The sequence below is a fragment of the Camelus ferus genome, chromosome 19 (assembly GCF_009834535.1).
Source record: "Camelus ferus isolate YT-003-E chromosome 19, BCGSAC_Cfer_1.0, whole genome shotgun sequence".
Classification (NCBI taxonomy): domain Eukaryota; kingdom Metazoa; phylum Chordata; class Mammalia; order Artiodactyla; family Camelidae; genus Camelus; species Camelus ferus.
In genome coordinates, this window is record NC_045714.1 from 19,582,340 (window position 1) to 19,598,857 (window position 16,518).

Sequence of the window (16,518 nt, forward strand, 5' to 3'; positions counted from 1 at the left end):
ATTTCAAGCCAGCGTCTACGTGAATGCAACTTAATGTCATTGCTCCTAGTTTTCTTTCTGACCCAGCGTCTCCTACATGTCTCTCAGATATTCAGAGTTTTGTGTTTTTCCAATTCAGCTCGTCTCCCTTTATGGTCTGCAGACCCTTCAGCAAGCTGACCACGTGACCCTGCTCACACTGGGATTTGTCCAAGTCCCTTGGACATGGGATCCAGGACAGGATTGTGAACTACAAGGCTCACGCCACTTCACCACCATCCAAGTGTTGAGCCATCGGCTCTGGTCTCTGTGCCATCTTCTCGCCCGGTACCCCAAGGACAGGCTGCCGCTCTCTGTCAGTGAGCGTGTGTCGGCGGGGATAAAACACGGCGGTGGGGAACTGTCTGACAGGTCTGCCCAGCGAGTCCACGACTCTACAGCCGAATTTACAAAACTGGGGTTTCGAGTAACTTTAACCTGAATTTGAACCCACTCTGTAAAAGCCGGCTCAGGCCACTGAAACAGGAGAGCTTCCTGGACCTCACCGCCCGTGAGGTGGGGCACTGACCGGGGATCTGCGTCTGGGACGTCATGATTCCACCTCGACAGGTTTATGCCATCGTGGATCCTCCTGGACCATCGGTATCAGGTCAGAATAAAGCAATGTGGCAGGTCCCTTTCCACCTCTGTATTCCAAGTACTTGCATGTGCAGTGGAGATGTGATTTGAGCTTTTATTCCTTCACATTTACCAACTATGTCTTTATTTGAAGTAGGACCACTGGGTCAGACTACAGGGACGCGGAAGTAATTATAAAGGTCACGGGTGCAGCATCACAAAAATGCCAAATACGGATGTCTCTTCTATAGATGGGCAAGAAGTGTTTCAAGAGAGGATAACTCTTTATATAAGCATTAACGTATTATAGATGTTACACAAGTGTACACTGCATATAGTAATATTCATGCATATTACTTCTGACATCATACAGTGTCTGAAAATGATCACTCTGGTTGAACCAGTAGATTAAAACTAACTGAAAAACTGGTTGGCAGAACATGCTTCTTTCTTCACAGGACGGTGGGGATACGGACTTGGATGTACAGACAACCATGCGGCTCCTGGAAATGGGGCATGTGTATGGCCTTCCTCCCACGTGCCAGAGGTGAACAGCTCAGAGGCGGCGGCCACCGGTGGTGTCAGCCTTCCGGCCTTCCTGAGGATGGATTCCCCTCCCACGTACACTCCCCTCTCCTGCCTTCTCATGGCCACGTAAAATGTCTTCAGCTGTAAATGACCAGCAGACAGCCTCTCACCACAGAGCCGGGGGTCTGTGTGGACCCCTCAGGAAGGCCTCGTGCAAAAAGGGTTAGTGAAGTGTAGATATGTCAGATACAGCATGTTTCTACAGACAAAATCCTTACAGAAGAACATAGCGGGATTTGTTTAAAGCATAAAGTGGTTTGTTGAGGTTTGGAGTTTTTTTATTTATTTTTAGAAAAAAGAGAAAATGTACAAGATGTGAAGGTCTCACATAATACATTATCACTGGTGACTGTTCTCTGCACCGTAACGGGAGCCCTGGCTTAGCCAGCACTGGGGAAACACAGACAGCATGAATGCATTTAAGACTCACCACGGACACGCAGAAATACACCACAGTGTGAAAGGAGGACTCGATGGCAAATGACGTTGGGCCAGCCTGTTCCAAAAGCAAGCCAAGATATCAGAGGCGCCAACACGGCCCTTCTGTGGGGGAGGCATAGGTGGAGCCTCGCTGCCCCGGCGTGGGGCGCATCCCCCCACGCTGGCAGCACCCACTTCCTCTATTAAATCACAGCAGTGACAGCAAGCGTTAACGCTCCTTTGGTGTTTTGTTTTTGTGTTTGTTTTTTGTTTTTGCAGGGCTAATCAGGGTCCCAGTTTCTTACTTCCATCTTCCTTTTCAGGATTCAGTTCCAAATCCTTCAAGTACTGTAGGTGCCTAGCATCTCTCATGAATTTTTCAGGATCCAGTTCTGCCCAATGATAATGCACTAAAAAGAACAAAGATCAGACACGTTACTCAGAAGAGTCCCAAAATCTGCCTTCAAATTCTATTAAAATATGTGACCAAGCATAACAGAATAGCTGGAGACACCCTTTCGAGTTCATATAACAAGAGCACGACATGGTTTCACTTTACTGTAACAAAACCGGCTGTGTTGTCATGTATAAAGCCAGATACCTGGAAAATGACTGTAACTCAATAAAAAATGTTAGGAAAAAAAAACACATTAGAAAAAAAAAAAAAAAAAAAAGGCCAGATACCTTCTCACCAAAGAGACATAGTTTACTAGCACTTTGCTCTTAGAGCTCACAAGACACCAACCAAGTATCTGGGAATTAAACAGCACACTTCTAAATGGCCCTGGCATCAAAGAGAAGTCACATGGCAAATCAGGAAACATTTTAAAGCGATTGAAAATGAAAATACAACAATCAAAATTTATGACGTTCACCCGTGGCAGTGCTCAGAGGGAAATTCATAGCATTAAGTGCTTACATTAGAAAAGAAGAAAGATTTCAAGTCAATAATCTTGAGTTTCCACCTTAAGGAACTAAAAGAAAAAAGCAAAGTAAACCCAAAATGAGCAGGAGGAGGGAAATAATAAGAGCAGGAAGTAATGAAATTTCAAACAGAAAAACAAAAGAGAAAATAAATGAAAAGATTAATAAAACCGGTAAGCTTCTTGCCAGACCTACCAAGAAAAAAGAGAAGATGCAAGTGACAAATGTCAGGAATCAAAGAGGCCACATCAGCACAGGCTCCACAGACAGTAAAAGAATAAAACGGATGTGTCGCCAACAACTTCATGCCACAAATTAGACAATATGGATAAAATCCCTTGAAAAAAACAAAAGTCTCATTTCCAAATTCTTTTAACAATGAGGGAAGGCGGGGTTGGGGGGGGAGCCTACAGGAAGCACAGGGACAGGGTACAAACCAAACACTTATTCGTGGGATATGTTTAATCCTGCTCAAAGGATGGCAGCTTCTTCAGTATAAAATGTCCAAGTGTCTTGAGTTGCCACTTGTAATTCTGAGCTTACGACAAAAACCAGCCGGGCCTGCCAAGACTTGTGAGGCAGGCATTTGTCATAAGTTTAACTAAATTCCAGACTTAACGGAGCAGTTTCTACTCCCTCAGATCTGAACTCTAATTGGATGAACTTTGGTAAAATCAAGATGACCGCAGTTTGCACGTGGTGATGCCGCATCTGTGAGCTTGCTTCCCGATGCACCCAACACAGGCCACGTTCTTGAGAAACATGCCTCAGTGGAATTATCAGCCCTCCGCTCCCCAGCCCAGCTTGGCACCGAGGTCCCCGTGCTCACAGGAGGAAGCGCCAATGGGAACTGCAGCTAATCCACATTCTTCGGGTCTATTTGGTCCCAACAAGGGATCAAAATTTGCCCCAGGCCTCCCCTCGCGCTCTGAACCCCACCGGCAACGTTCTGCACTCATTCCTAAGAGATACCTGAAACCCACGAGGGAATACACAGCGTCATTCCTGGAGACCGTACTACTGCCATTTTAAAGGCAAGAAAAACAACCCATTTGCTCCTCTATTTTAATCAAAATATTAACCCAAACTTAAGAACCTAGGGCCTTTTAATACCTCTTTCCACACCTGCAATACTAATAACTGAAATCCTGAAACTGGTTCCCACATTCCACCTTTGGGGAACAACTGTATTTTCTTGGCACAGATTAAGACCTTTATTTTTTAATTTAAAGTGAGCTTTGAGATTTTGCTTGAATACATTATTCTTCTATGTTTACTCCAGTTAAAGATTCTACATATTTTAATGCATTGGGATAAGAAATTTATGCTTCGAATGTTTGATGTGCAGATAGAAATTATAAGGTTTACTGCAAAAGAATAAATGATCTAAAAAAATCCATGGTATTCTGTTAGATGATAAAAGCAGTATACATTATACATACAGATGTCTCTAACTTTGTGAAATCAGAGAAAGAGACACAGAATTATCTGCTTAGAGAAAATACCAGAAAAGCATTATGTTAATAATGACTATCTTAGGATAATGAGATGGTAGATGCCTTTCAGTCTCTTCACTGAGCATTCTGACATTTCTGAAATTTTCTATAATGAGTGAGCATTAATTTTGGAATTAAAAAATGGCTTTCAAAACAAAGGTTTTAAAAGAAAGATGGTTCCAGTTCCCTCCCAGAGAATGACAGAGCTGGACAGGATCCGGAAAGGTTTCACCCAGGGGTTCTCGAAGTTTTTAGGTGAACCACTCAGGCACAGGGACCTTATAAAGCATGAAACCTGAAGGGTTTACGACTGAGTGTGCCTTCAGAATTAACTGTGCCACTACGAGGAGCCGCATCAGGCAGCACTACTCACAGCACCAGGCGAGCACCGTGAGTGACCAGCTCCCTCGCTGATGCGAGAGCCTCTGGCCAGCAGCAGACACGCTCCCACCCGGAAGCCTCTGCTCCACCACGAGACGTGGATGGGTCAAGAGATGCTGCTTCTCATTTCCAACCTCACTTTTAACAAATGCTCCTTCTCATTTCTTTGAACACAACCACAGAAACACTGAGAGGCGGTTGTCAACTGGAATAGCTGGGGAGCATGGAGCTCACACAGCAGGAGGCACGAACGGGGAGGTGGGAGTGTCCACTTGCCGTGAGGTCCACTCACCAGATTAGAAGCACCAAGCAGAAGTCACATTCAAGCTGATAAACGGTTCTCCAGGAAGAAAGGGACCACTGAGGCTTGAAATTGAGAAACCCTGGAGGAGGGGTAATGTGCCCACCCGTGAGAGCCACTGAGAGGACGATGTCCATTTCCAAATGCATTTTTTTGATGTCCCTGTAAGCCAGGCGAGCTGTTTCAGGGCCCACGTGACCTGCAGGCTGGGGGCATCTGGCAGGTAGTGGGAAGATGTGTCTGACAACCTGGCGCCGCAATTTCCCAGCCTCATGAAAGAAGCTGTGGGGTGGTTTTCTTTCACTGCCTTCAGACTTCGGGGAAAGTGGGGGATAGTCAAGGATCCGGAGCCAGGAATCCCTCAACAGCCTGGTTAAACGCCGAGTCTCTCAAAGATGTGTCAGGCCATTCGAGCAACCAGAAGACGTGAGTGCCAGAGTCAGGACACACACACACACACACACACACACACACACACACACACACACACACACACACACACACACACCCACACCCACACCACAGACCTGCTCCCCAAAGCACCATCAAAAGAATGGAGTATTATTTATTTATTTCAGGTCATGGCTGGGAACCTGACATGAGCTCATTTACACGGAAAGGCAGGCTGTTCATGCAAAAGCATGAGTCGCCGGGAAGCTGACGTTATCAATGAAGGATTCACACGGCCCTTCTAGCACCGCAGAGACTCCACTGGACTGTAAGAGGAGGGACTCCCTTCCTGTGCACGACACGATGGTCCTGACTTGGCGACGGGAACATGAGAACAGCGATGTGATTTCTAACTGAGAAAGGAAAGCCTGGTGTGAACCAATAAAGCAAGAAGGAAACAAAAGACTGACGTCACCTGATCATGGAAGGAACAAACTCTGACAGCAGTTAGTTTTTATGTTTTGGCTTAAATGCTACCTCATGTATGTCTAATGTATATTTGTATATATTTAACCACGCTAGTCTTACTGAACTTACAGAGGTCCAGATGCTGGTCTCAAAATCTTAATTTGCTCCATCTAGGCTAGGCTGTCCAAGTGAATTTTCTGCAGTGATAGATTGGTCTCTGTCAGCTCTGTCCAGGATGGCAGCCACCAGCCATACGTGGCTACGGTGACTGAGGAAATTAAGTTCAAATCTGATTTAATTTTAATTAACTCGCATTTATATATCCACACGCAGTAGCGCCTACTGCGTTAGCAAACTCTAGGTTATCAGTACTAGCTTTGCACTTCATCAATAAACAGAATCACTAACTGTGGCCAGCTGCCTGCCAGCTTACTTTTAATAATAAGGCAGCTGAGGTACAAGCCTGGGCACGGAGCGAACCCAGCCTCACTGCCGGTAAAGTGATAGAGTGCACGCCTGTATTGGTGAGGGAGCAGCCCGACCTCCTCCCCAACAAAGCCCAGAACAGCACTCACAGGCGGGGAACAGCAGCCGCCTCCCAGTGAGACAAGGGAGAACAGGGCATGACATAGTGTTGGGAGAAAGACTGCTTTAAATTTCCCACAGGTATTGAAAGACAGACGTTTACAGATGCCAGAAGCTCAGAAAACCCAAGCGGACATCAGAATGAGACTTAGGTATTTAACACAGATGTTGGAATTATCAGACAAGGAAAAATAACTACCATTAATATGTTAAGGGCTCTAATGGGGAAAGTAGACAACACGCAAGAACAGATGGGTGATGGAAGCAGAGACGGAAACTCCAAGAAAGATTCGACAGGAAGCAGAGGACGCTTTTGACGGGCTCATCAGCAGACTGGACACAGCCAAGAGAGGAGTCAGTGGGCTTGAAGACAGGTCAGTACAAACTTCCTAGACTGAAATGCAAAGAGAGAAAGGAGTGGCGGAGTGGCAGGGGGAACCGGCCAGCCAAGACCTGTGGGGCAACTGCAAAAGGTATAACATACACCTAACTGGAATACCAGAAGGAGAAGGCAGAGAGAACAGAGGTAACGATGGCCAAGAGTGGCCCAAACTTAATGACAGAAGACTCCAAATCACAGATGCAGGAAGCTCAGAGAACACCAAGCAGGAACCACACCTAGGCAAATCATACTCAAACTACAGAAAAACAAAGACAACATCTTGAAAGAAGCTGGGGGCGGAGCGGGGGTGGGGGAGCATGGCTGTGAACCCAGGTTACCTGCAGCAGAACAGGGGTGAGAATTACAGAGGACTTCTCCAAAGAGACTATGCCAGTAAGAAGACGGTGGGGTATTTAAAGTTTTAAGCCAAATACCACCACCCCCAATCTAGAATACTTCACCAGCAAAATTATCCTTCAGAAATGAAGGAGAAATAAAGAGTTTCTTTGATCTGCAAGAAATGCTGACATAATACAGGTCAGAAACTTGGATTCACATAATGAAAGAAAGAGCATCAGAGATGAAATTAAGGTAAAATACGATCTTTTCTTTTTCTTATTCTTTATTCAACTAAAAAATTATTTATAAATTAATAATGGTAACAACACCTTGGGTGGCACAGCATATATAAAGTGACATGGGTGCCACGAGGAGCAGGAGGGACGCGAAACGCTGCTCATGGGGCGGCTGCACACACGGGAGGTGGCCTGGGGGATTTGCAGGGGGGCTCAGATTAGTTAAAAATGCAGATTGCAAACTCAAGGGCAAACACTAAAAAAGGCTGTCTAGAGTTAAAAAAAAAAATAAAACACGACCTCCAAGGCACAGCTAGTTTCCTACCATGAAACACCAGCACAGGGACTTGGAAGAGTGACACGAAGGTTGACACAGAGAAGCAAAGTGAAGCTCTGGGAATGACGAGGCTCCTGCCTTCATCGGGGGGAGAAAAACCAGCGGGAAGTGACGGAACATCCTTTTAACAGAAAACACACACACAGCCGCACGCACAAGCACCCAAGCCCACGGGGAAGAACCGCGCTGAGCTGGGGCGCGTCGTACTGCCCAAAGGTCAGGCTGAGAAAGCAACCAGATGGCAGCTCCAAAACACGCCCCTCGTTTGGTTTCGAGTGCTGACATCTGAGGACAGGCATGCGGGGTGCTGGTCAGGAGCGGGCCCCTAGCTTGCACACCCTAATGACAGCAGCCAAGTTAATCCTCAAATGAGGCGACACTCGAGCCTGCAGTCAGAAGCAGAAAGCACCCGCCCAGGGAGAGGCGGCCCTCGGGCCTTCAGCTGTGGGCCCGAAGGGGGGCCAAGCTGCAGCCCCACAGAGAACCAGGAGTGCTCCCAGCAAGGTGAGGAGCCTGCAGGAGGGCGACGGAGGACAAAATTGGGCGCGAGCGTTAGCGGCTCGTGTCCATTCGGTAAAACAAGAAACGTCTGCCGTGTGAGCGAGACACGGCGACCCCCCGGGACTGTCCTCTGAACCGGAGGCTTTGGACTTGTTTTCAAAGAAAAATACGCCCAAGATCATGCAGTTTCTCGTCCCATTTTCCTTCCCTCTCATGCCTTCAGAGCTCAAAGCTGCTCCCCTTGGGGCCTGGGAGGCTCCCGAGGGGCCTTTCTGTTGTTCAAGAAAAGCAAGTGAAACCTGCAGCTCCCTCACTGGGCGGGGGGGGGGGGGGGGTCACCACCTAGCGCGCCCTCACAGATACCTGAGCACTGGGTGGTGGCTTCGTGGGTCTCCCGGGATGACAAATTTCAGCAGAAGGGGCAACAAAAGTCCGTGGGCCACAAAACCCTGAAATACATCATTGAGTACCAGCTGTCATTGAGTCCAACCCCTTGAGGCTCTGCAAATCCGGGAGCATGGCTCAAGCCCCACCACTCCCCAGTCCTCGCTGGCTGGGGTGTCTCCGAGGGCCCCTCACTGCCACCCAGGCCTGCGCGCCTGCATCAGCCCCCAGGCCTCTGCTGCCGCCTCTGGTTTGAATAATTGCAACTGGACACCGGCCTTAAACTGTCAACAAAGGAACGATTTTCTTCCGAAATGCATGCCCAGCCCTCCTTTGATTTCTGCAACAGCCTTGCAACTGGCCTGTGGCTTCCAGCCTGCTCCTCACAGCTGCCAGACTGATCTTGTTAAACTTTGGATCGTGCTCTTGGTCCAAAACAGCCCAGACGATACTACATAAATGTGCAAGGAAAACATGGCTCCTGCATTTCCGTGGGCCCATCCTAACGTCCTCGGGAGCCTCCATCCCACTGAGCGGCAGCAGGCAGGATCCTGAAGGCACAGGAAGTCTGTCTCATCTTGATGTCAAGACAGCCTGCGTCCTCAGTGCCTCTGAGGCTCAGCACCTGAGCCCTGCACACTGGCACCAAGGGACATGCGGCTGCTCAGGGCCCAGAGGCCCCGGCTCACCTGGCCTCCCCTTGGGGCTCACTAGCACGCCAGAGCCCCACATCTCAGACAGAGGCCACGTGGAGGGCACGGCTGAGACCCGCAGGCACTGTCAGTGTTATCTGAGGGCTGAGGCCACAGCCACCCTGGCCTCTGTGTCTCACAGCCTCGAGGGCTCACCTCACCCATCCCGCCAAGACCCACGGGCAGCCCACTGGGCCCAACGCAGCCCCGTTCTGCACCCAACGGGCCAGCCAGGCCTTCCCTCCCTCCTCTGCCCGCCGGCGACCGTGTCCTGCCGCCCCTTCTAGTGGAGCGGGGGCTGCCTGCACACGGTGTCCATCCACAGCCCCTCTGCCTGCCCCTCGCCCCGGCCCGCTGGGCACCTTGGCTCGTGGCCACCCACCTCTCCCAAAGGCACTGAAGGGCCTGAGTTTTACTCGCTTGGCTAATAGACGGAAAACCAAGGAAGCAGAGATTGAATAACTTCCTCACTGCCACTGCAGAAATTGGCAGGATTCACAGAAGCACTCGACGAGTTTCTGAGTTACTGCCGGACCCACTGAACTAGCCTAATTACAAGGCTGACTTCCAGAGCCGCTCTGAGCACTGCCCTATGGCGCACACTGCGCCCCCGGATTCTGGATGTCTGGACAGGCTGTAAGTTGGGAGCACTAGCAGTATTTCTGGTGACAAAGCTGAGCAGCTCAATGATGAGCCTCACAAAGCCTTGGAGGGAGACGGGAATGGAAGTCTCACGTGACACAAATGCCACACAGAACGTTACTGTGCATTCGTGAGTACATAACTGATTTATGCACCAAATACCACATTTCAGGAGACTCTCCCCAACTCATAGCAACAGTTTCAGTTCACGTAAGAAGCAATGGCTTCAGGCAAGCACATTAAGATGAAGAACAAGGAGGGGCTTGTGACTGTGGCAAACGAGGCTGAGGGTGAAGGGGCACCCCCAACCCCTGCTTCACTGTCACGTGAGTGAGTGAGACACGTGAAGCCAGACCAGTGAGTGCAGCTGTCACCTCCCTGCAGTGCCACCCAGATAGAACAGTGACCAGGGGAAGTCAGCGGGACACTACAGGATTTATTATCCAGCATGGCCCCCCCTGAAAACTGTGACTCAATGGCCCATCCTTCCCAAGACCCCCGTCCTGCCCCGTGGCTCTGCTCAGGGCTGCAAGCTGGTCCCACTGCACCCAGCACGCTGTGGGTTCTGAGATCTGTGTCAGCACCAGGCGACATGCGACCCAGTGTGGACTGCTTTCTTAGATAGACCTCTAACCCCACCCCGTTCTCAGGGCGGAAAACATCCACGAACGCTCTCTCACAATCTGGCGCCACCAGGACGAACCCGTCAGCTGACTTGATTTGGACCACGGTCTACAAGCTGAAGGCTCCGAAATGCATGCCCAGCCCTCCTTTGATTTCTGCAACAGCCTTACAACTGGCCTGTGGCTTCCAGCCTGCTCCTCACAGCTGCCGGACTGATCTTGTTAAACTTTGGATCAAATTCTGTCACTTGTGCACTTAAAAGCTTTTCAAGGTCCCTCATCACCCTAGGACAAAATCCAAATGTCTCACAGCTGCACACTAGACCCTTTATGACCCGGAAACTTCCTCCTCTTCCACCGTCAGAGAAGCTCCCTAGACAACACCTGCCTTGGACCACTCTTCACTGCCTCTGCTCCAGAACTCGTCTGTCCTGCGCTCCCCGCCAAAGTCTGCACCTGCTCTTCCCTGGGCTTAGGCAGCTCCCTGCACCCCCATCTCCCCATTTCTGTATGTCCTTCCTGGTCCCGTTCCAGGCTCCGCCTTCCCCGGAGCCTCCCGGGCATCCCTCTCCACCCTGCCCCACCCCCCGTTGTGGCAGAATCACTTCCACACTCCTCCCTGAACTTGTGAACTCCGGCAGGTGGGAGGTTCTCCAGAATGTGTTCCCTGGGGGCATGGACTTGAGCAAAGGGCCACCAGATGGCTGGGCCAAGCTTTAGAGGCCTCTGATTGCCAGGCAGGGAGGTGGAATCCATGCTACAGGGAACCGTGACACATGCCTGGAAGGGACAAGAATAAAGCCCAGTTTCAGGAAGAGTCAACTGGTCACACCATGCGGGGCGAAGGGAGGGGTGGGAAACTCGAGGCAGGAAATGATGAGAACAAGAGTGGACGGGGCGGGGCTCCTGGTCTGGACCACGCGCCTGCGAACACTCTGGAAACACCGACAGCAGCAGCGGTGGCCGCGGACTCGGGCACACACAGCAGCCTCTGGGCAACCACTCCCCGCATCTCAACTCTCCCTCCACCCCGAAGGCAGCAGATTTAAGGAGGCCGCGAATAAGGGTCCACACAAGGACTCTGCCCCCAAAGCCGGTCTCTCCTCTATCCATCACTGTCGGCCTGGAGTGTGAGGCGTCAAGGTGGCCCTGCAGGGGGCGCCCTCCTACCTGAGTGCGGTCCCCGCGCCTACGGCTCCCGCTCAGAGGACACGTCCCCCTCGGCCCCGCTGCTGGCGCTGCGGTCCTCTTTGTGAGGAGCGGCTCTTTCCTTGCTGGACTCGGAAGGCCCTTTGGCTCTGGTCTTCTCTTTCCTCTGCTGCTGTTTTTCAAGCTTGGACAGCTGGTTATTAAACGAAAAGAAAAGAAAAAGAATTCTTTTACAAACGTGAACGTGTGCCTGTATACCCCAAACCCCGACCACCCCACAGGCAGCCACCGCCGAAAAGGCTTTTTGTCCGATAACCTGTGCCCCCCGGGCTTCCCAAGTGCCAGGCGATACACGGTGGTTCGCAGTCGAGCACCGAAGCCTTCACACAAACATCAGGCGTGTGGTCGCCCTCGGGCGTCCCCCGAGCTCGGCCCGCCCCGCGGTGTCCGGGGTCGGCCCACGAACAGGCCTCCCCGACAGGCAGAGCGGAGCCAGGGAACGAAGGGCCCCAGTCTCTTATCTCCCTTTGACGTCTCTATAGCTTTTTCTCACAAAGTTGTCTTCCCACTGACTGTTTTCCAAAAACTGATCAAGACACTCCGCTCTTTGCTGAAGGTAAGAGAGAAGGCTGCGAGCAAAGCGCGTGAAGCAGGGTGAGACAGCGTCCCACCTCTCCGTCTGTTCCCTGGGACTGAAGCCAGCAGGCTGCGTGGTGGCCACACGGGCCACTGGCCACCAGGCCTTCACCGACCTCCTCCAGGCCACCCGGGGGATAGGCCTCTGGCGCCCAACCCCCAAGGAACCTGGGGCCACTTCTCCCCTGGTGGCCTCCCCAACCTGTTCAAAGAGACCACAGGCTAGACGGCAGGGAGACAGATCAGCCGACACCCTGAGCCCCGGCGCGGCCACTCCAGAAAGGCCTCTGATAGACTGGTCAGGGGAGCGGGCCACGCTGCGGCCCATGGTGCCTTCTTGGACCAGAGAAGCCACCTGTAACAAAGTCCGACAGATGGCGACACCCCATCTCCTGCGCCTCCGAGGGCGGGTCCACGGGCGTCCCCTGCTCATCTGGAAGGGGGCGCTCAGGCAGGCTGCTGCCCACGTCCTGAGACGAGAAGAGCCACTGCCACCGAGCTGCCAGGTCACCGCTTGGCTACAGGCAGAGCTCAAGCTAAACCTCTAGACAGACCAACAACCAGCAGCTCTCAGGCTGGTCCAGAAAACCAAACTTACTGAAGACTGACTGACTTTCTTTCCTACTCCCCCAGTACCGCACAGCTGCACAACGAGGCCGGGCAACGTGCTGGTCAGACTTTGCGAACGAAGGCTTCCCTTCACCTGGGACCGAGCGACTCTTCCCAGATAAGCCCCCTGGGGAAGTTCCCACTTGTGTGGACAGGAAGGGTGCCTGGGGGTGTGCGCCGCAGTGTTGTCTGAATTAGCAAAAACCCAGAAACAGCCCAGATGTCCACTGACAGGAGGACAGACAGCTCCGGAGTGGCTGGTCACACAGGGTGACACTACAGAGCAGATCTACGTTATCAACACAGATAAGCCTTTAATCCCGTGTCGTGCAAACCAAATTAAGTTTCAGCGACTATCACAAAACCCTACATGTCGCTAACAGGCAGGTGCAGGACGGACTCGAGCACACAAACCACGCTCAGCACACGAGTTAACTCTGGGGAGAAAGAGAAGAGAATGCGATCAGAGAGCGATGGATGCGTCTGGGCTCTGACTGTAACTGTCAACTTCAGCTTCTGTAGGAACTTCCAGCGCAGGGCTGCTGACCACTGCCACGTGTGAACTGCTCGCTGCCGGCACTCGGACCACCGGCAGGAAGACACTCATGCTGGGATGTAACCCAGCACACAGCTTCCTTCGTCAGAAGAGTCTTCTATGAAAAAGTATCACCACTGAGGTTACCTGTAAGGGATAGGCAGGGGGAGGGCGAGATGCAGGGGGAGGGTGACGAGGGACAAACTGTCAGGTATGGCATAAGCCACAAGGAAGTACACACGCATGGGCACTACGGCCAGTATTTCACAGTCACTGTGAACGGAGTATAACCTTTACAAGTGTGTGAGTCACTACATCGTATACCTGTAACATACAACACTATCAACTATACTTCAATTAAAAGTATGATATTGTAAAATAAATACATAAGTAAATTAAAAAATGGTTAAAAGAAAAAAGTATCACCACCGATCTGTGTGCCTCACAGTGAAGCTGAGCTCCCTGTGGCCTGAGCTCTCTGGCTCACCACGGCCGGGTACCATGCCGCCCCTGCCCGGCACTCTGAGCAGGGACGCCCTTGAGCAAAGACGATGAAGGTTATTAGCGCTGCTTTAATCGAGATGCGACTGGTGTACGACATGATGTTGGTTCCAGGTGTACAATGTGATGACTCGACACTCGCACACCCTGAGAAAGGAGAACGTGAGCACTGGTTAAATCTAAGTAATGGGTACACAGAGCTCCTTGTTAGACTCTTCTTGGCACTATTATTTTTCCGTGAACAATGATTTTTCTCCATGCTATTCTGCCACACATTCCGGAGGAATTTCCTTCATCTAAGATGCCAGCCTTCTTTCCTTGTTTCCCTTTTGGTGTAAAAAGCTTTCTTTTATGAAATGACTGGGACAGTAAACCGGGCTGCTTCCGTCTTGCTCTGTTTCTTGCAAAATGAGCTTGGATTGCATAGTGTGAAGGTACTTAACCTTACTGGGCTGCACACGTAAAAATTCGTAGGATGGTAAACTTTGCTATGTGTTATTTTACAAAAAATTCTCATTGAGATATAATAGACATATAACATTATATTAGTTTCAGGTGTACAACATAATGACTCAGTATTTGTATATATTGAAAAATGATCACAATGAGTCTAGTTAACATCACCAAAAAAATGTCTTTAATATCTTAGAAAACGTGAAGTCGGCAATCCACGCTTCACCCCTTCCTCCTTTGTTTTCTGTGCTCCTAGCTCGTGAAATCCAGCATCTGGAAATCGACACTCTGCAATGAGCTGCAATAAGTTGTGCTCTGCTGCCAGCAGTTTACAAGCACAGCAGTGTCTGTCCGTGTGCTTACACGCTGTGCGCTTACACATGTGCATCACATGCACAGGCACCTGTAGACACACACACCTTATACACACACACACACAATCATGGACACGTTCCAAGTTAAGACGCTGAGAAAGCACAATTTTTATTTTAAAAAGAGGCCCTCTCAGTTTTGTTTCCCCTCTTTGGAGGTTAAATACTACAACAATGTGAGTATCACCAGTGACAGAACCAAACCAAGGCCCCCCCACTGCTGGGCGTCAGTCGCACACAAAGGCCTGCTTGTGATGCAGCCAGTTATTCACTCTCTACTCTTCCACGCTGTTGCGAAGCCAGATCCTGGGAGGGTGATGGGGAATAATTCCCGACTAAAACAGGCTTCCCAGACGCTTCTCAAGTCCCCGCAGCACCCATCAGATTCTGCACTGACCCGGAGGTGCCATCGACACCGTGCAAACCTGCAGACACATGGACATGACCTTCCACCCCAGCCCCGTCCCTCTCACCATGGACCGCGCTTGTAAATCATGTGTGAAGTGACAGGCACAGCCCTACAGAGAACACTGATTCTCTTTTGTTATTTATCTTAAAACAACCCCAACCACATGTGGCTCCATGCCTCCAAGTAAAAGTTCTCAGTGAGAACACTGTGAACTAACCTAATAAATTTAAGTCTTTTCTCGGAAAACTTGGAATCCGATGCAGCTAAAATGTGGAATTTACATCTCAAGTCAAGAAAGCAGTTGGATTTTTGGGGGGGAGGAGGGAGGAAACAATTGGAAAGAAAGAAAAGGAGGAAGGAGAGAAACTGGTGCTGCATGCGGACTTGTGCAGAATGTCGTCAGCTTGCAAATGCAGGTGCCCGTGGCGGATAAAACCACTGCAGGTCCGTGAACGCAGGACCTATGGACACCGAAGTGGAGCACTTTGGGGTTTCTGTCTGTTGGCTTGTTTTTTAACCAACTGAGCGTGTCCACATGGCAGAGGAGACAGTGTCCAGATCGTACTGGCTCTGGGGCCTTCAAGAGCAACCCAAACCTTCCAAAGGCAGCTCTGGACCCTGGACAGCGCGAGGGGCCAGGTGACCATCCCATGGCTGGCCTGCACCTCCGGTGGCGGATCTCTGGAAGGGGAGCCGAAGCAGGAGGGTCTGGAATATCTAGATCCAACCTCCCTAACTCAGGCTTAAGTCCACTGAGAAAAATAAAGGATCTTCTTCTTAATTGAGATGACCATGCCCTAACTGCCCAATGTAATAAACTAGCTGAATACAAAATTACCATGCTCTCCCACAGGGCCTGCAAACTTAATGCCTTGAGGGACCAGGCAGAAGCAAAACGAGTGAAGTAACTGTATAATGCAATAGGGCATAGTGGAGACTGCGGCCATGCTGGAGAGGACAGCTCCCCCTGGGCCCTACCAGGGCATTCCCATTTCTTTTTAAGCATGCAGCCAACAGGGTAGGTGTGGCCCCCACAGGAACCCCACTTTGCACTTCTGCCTGCATCATCCCATTTGCTCGGAACAATCCAGTAACAGTTGTATTCCATCAACATCTTGTGGAGAAGCCGCTGTCGGCTGCCTGCACCACACAGTCATCTTCCTGGCTCCTCCTTCCCTGCTGGCACAAGCAGCTTTGAACTTCAAAGGTGGCCCTGTCTGATACAGGACGGCCCCATGCAGGGGGCAACCCAGGAAAGCAGTTAGCATCAGAGCATCGTAGCAGGGAACATGTGGAGGCTGGAGTGCCAGGGTGGGCCCTCTGGGAACACCCAAACCAGCAGGCCGACGGATCCTAGAAGCAGTTTGGACGGGTTCTAGAAAAGTTATTTCTTTGCAAGTCATTTCAGAATAAAACAGGTGCTCAGGGACCCCTGATGGAAGGGTCACTCAGAGTGAGATGGTGTCTTAAACCTGCTCCCAGCACAACTTGGGGAAATGATGTGAAAAGTTACAGCTTCCTGTAGGTGTTTCTGTACCTTCTCCTTCCTAAGTCCAACAAAAACCATTG

At 50.6% G+C, this 16,518-nt stretch overlaps 1 protein-coding gene across 1 annotated transcript in view; it reads right to left on the bottom strand.

Moving 5' to 3' along the window:
• Positions 1-1,441: 1,441 nt before the first annotated feature.
• DTD1 (D-aminoacyl-tRNA deacylase 1) overlaps positions 1,442-16,518 on the bottom strand; it is a 122,870-nt gene continuing 107,793 nt past the window's right edge. The window contains exons 5-6 of the mRNA XM_032461763.1: positions 11,457-11,628; positions 1,442-2,015 (exon numbers count right to left, since the gene is read on the bottom strand). Of these exons, the coding sequence (XP_032317654.1) occupies positions 11,476-11,628 (153 nt within the window). The 3' untranslated portion in view covers positions 1,442-2,015; positions 11,457-11,475. The remainder of the gene's footprint in view (positions 2,016-11,456; positions 11,629-16,518) is intronic.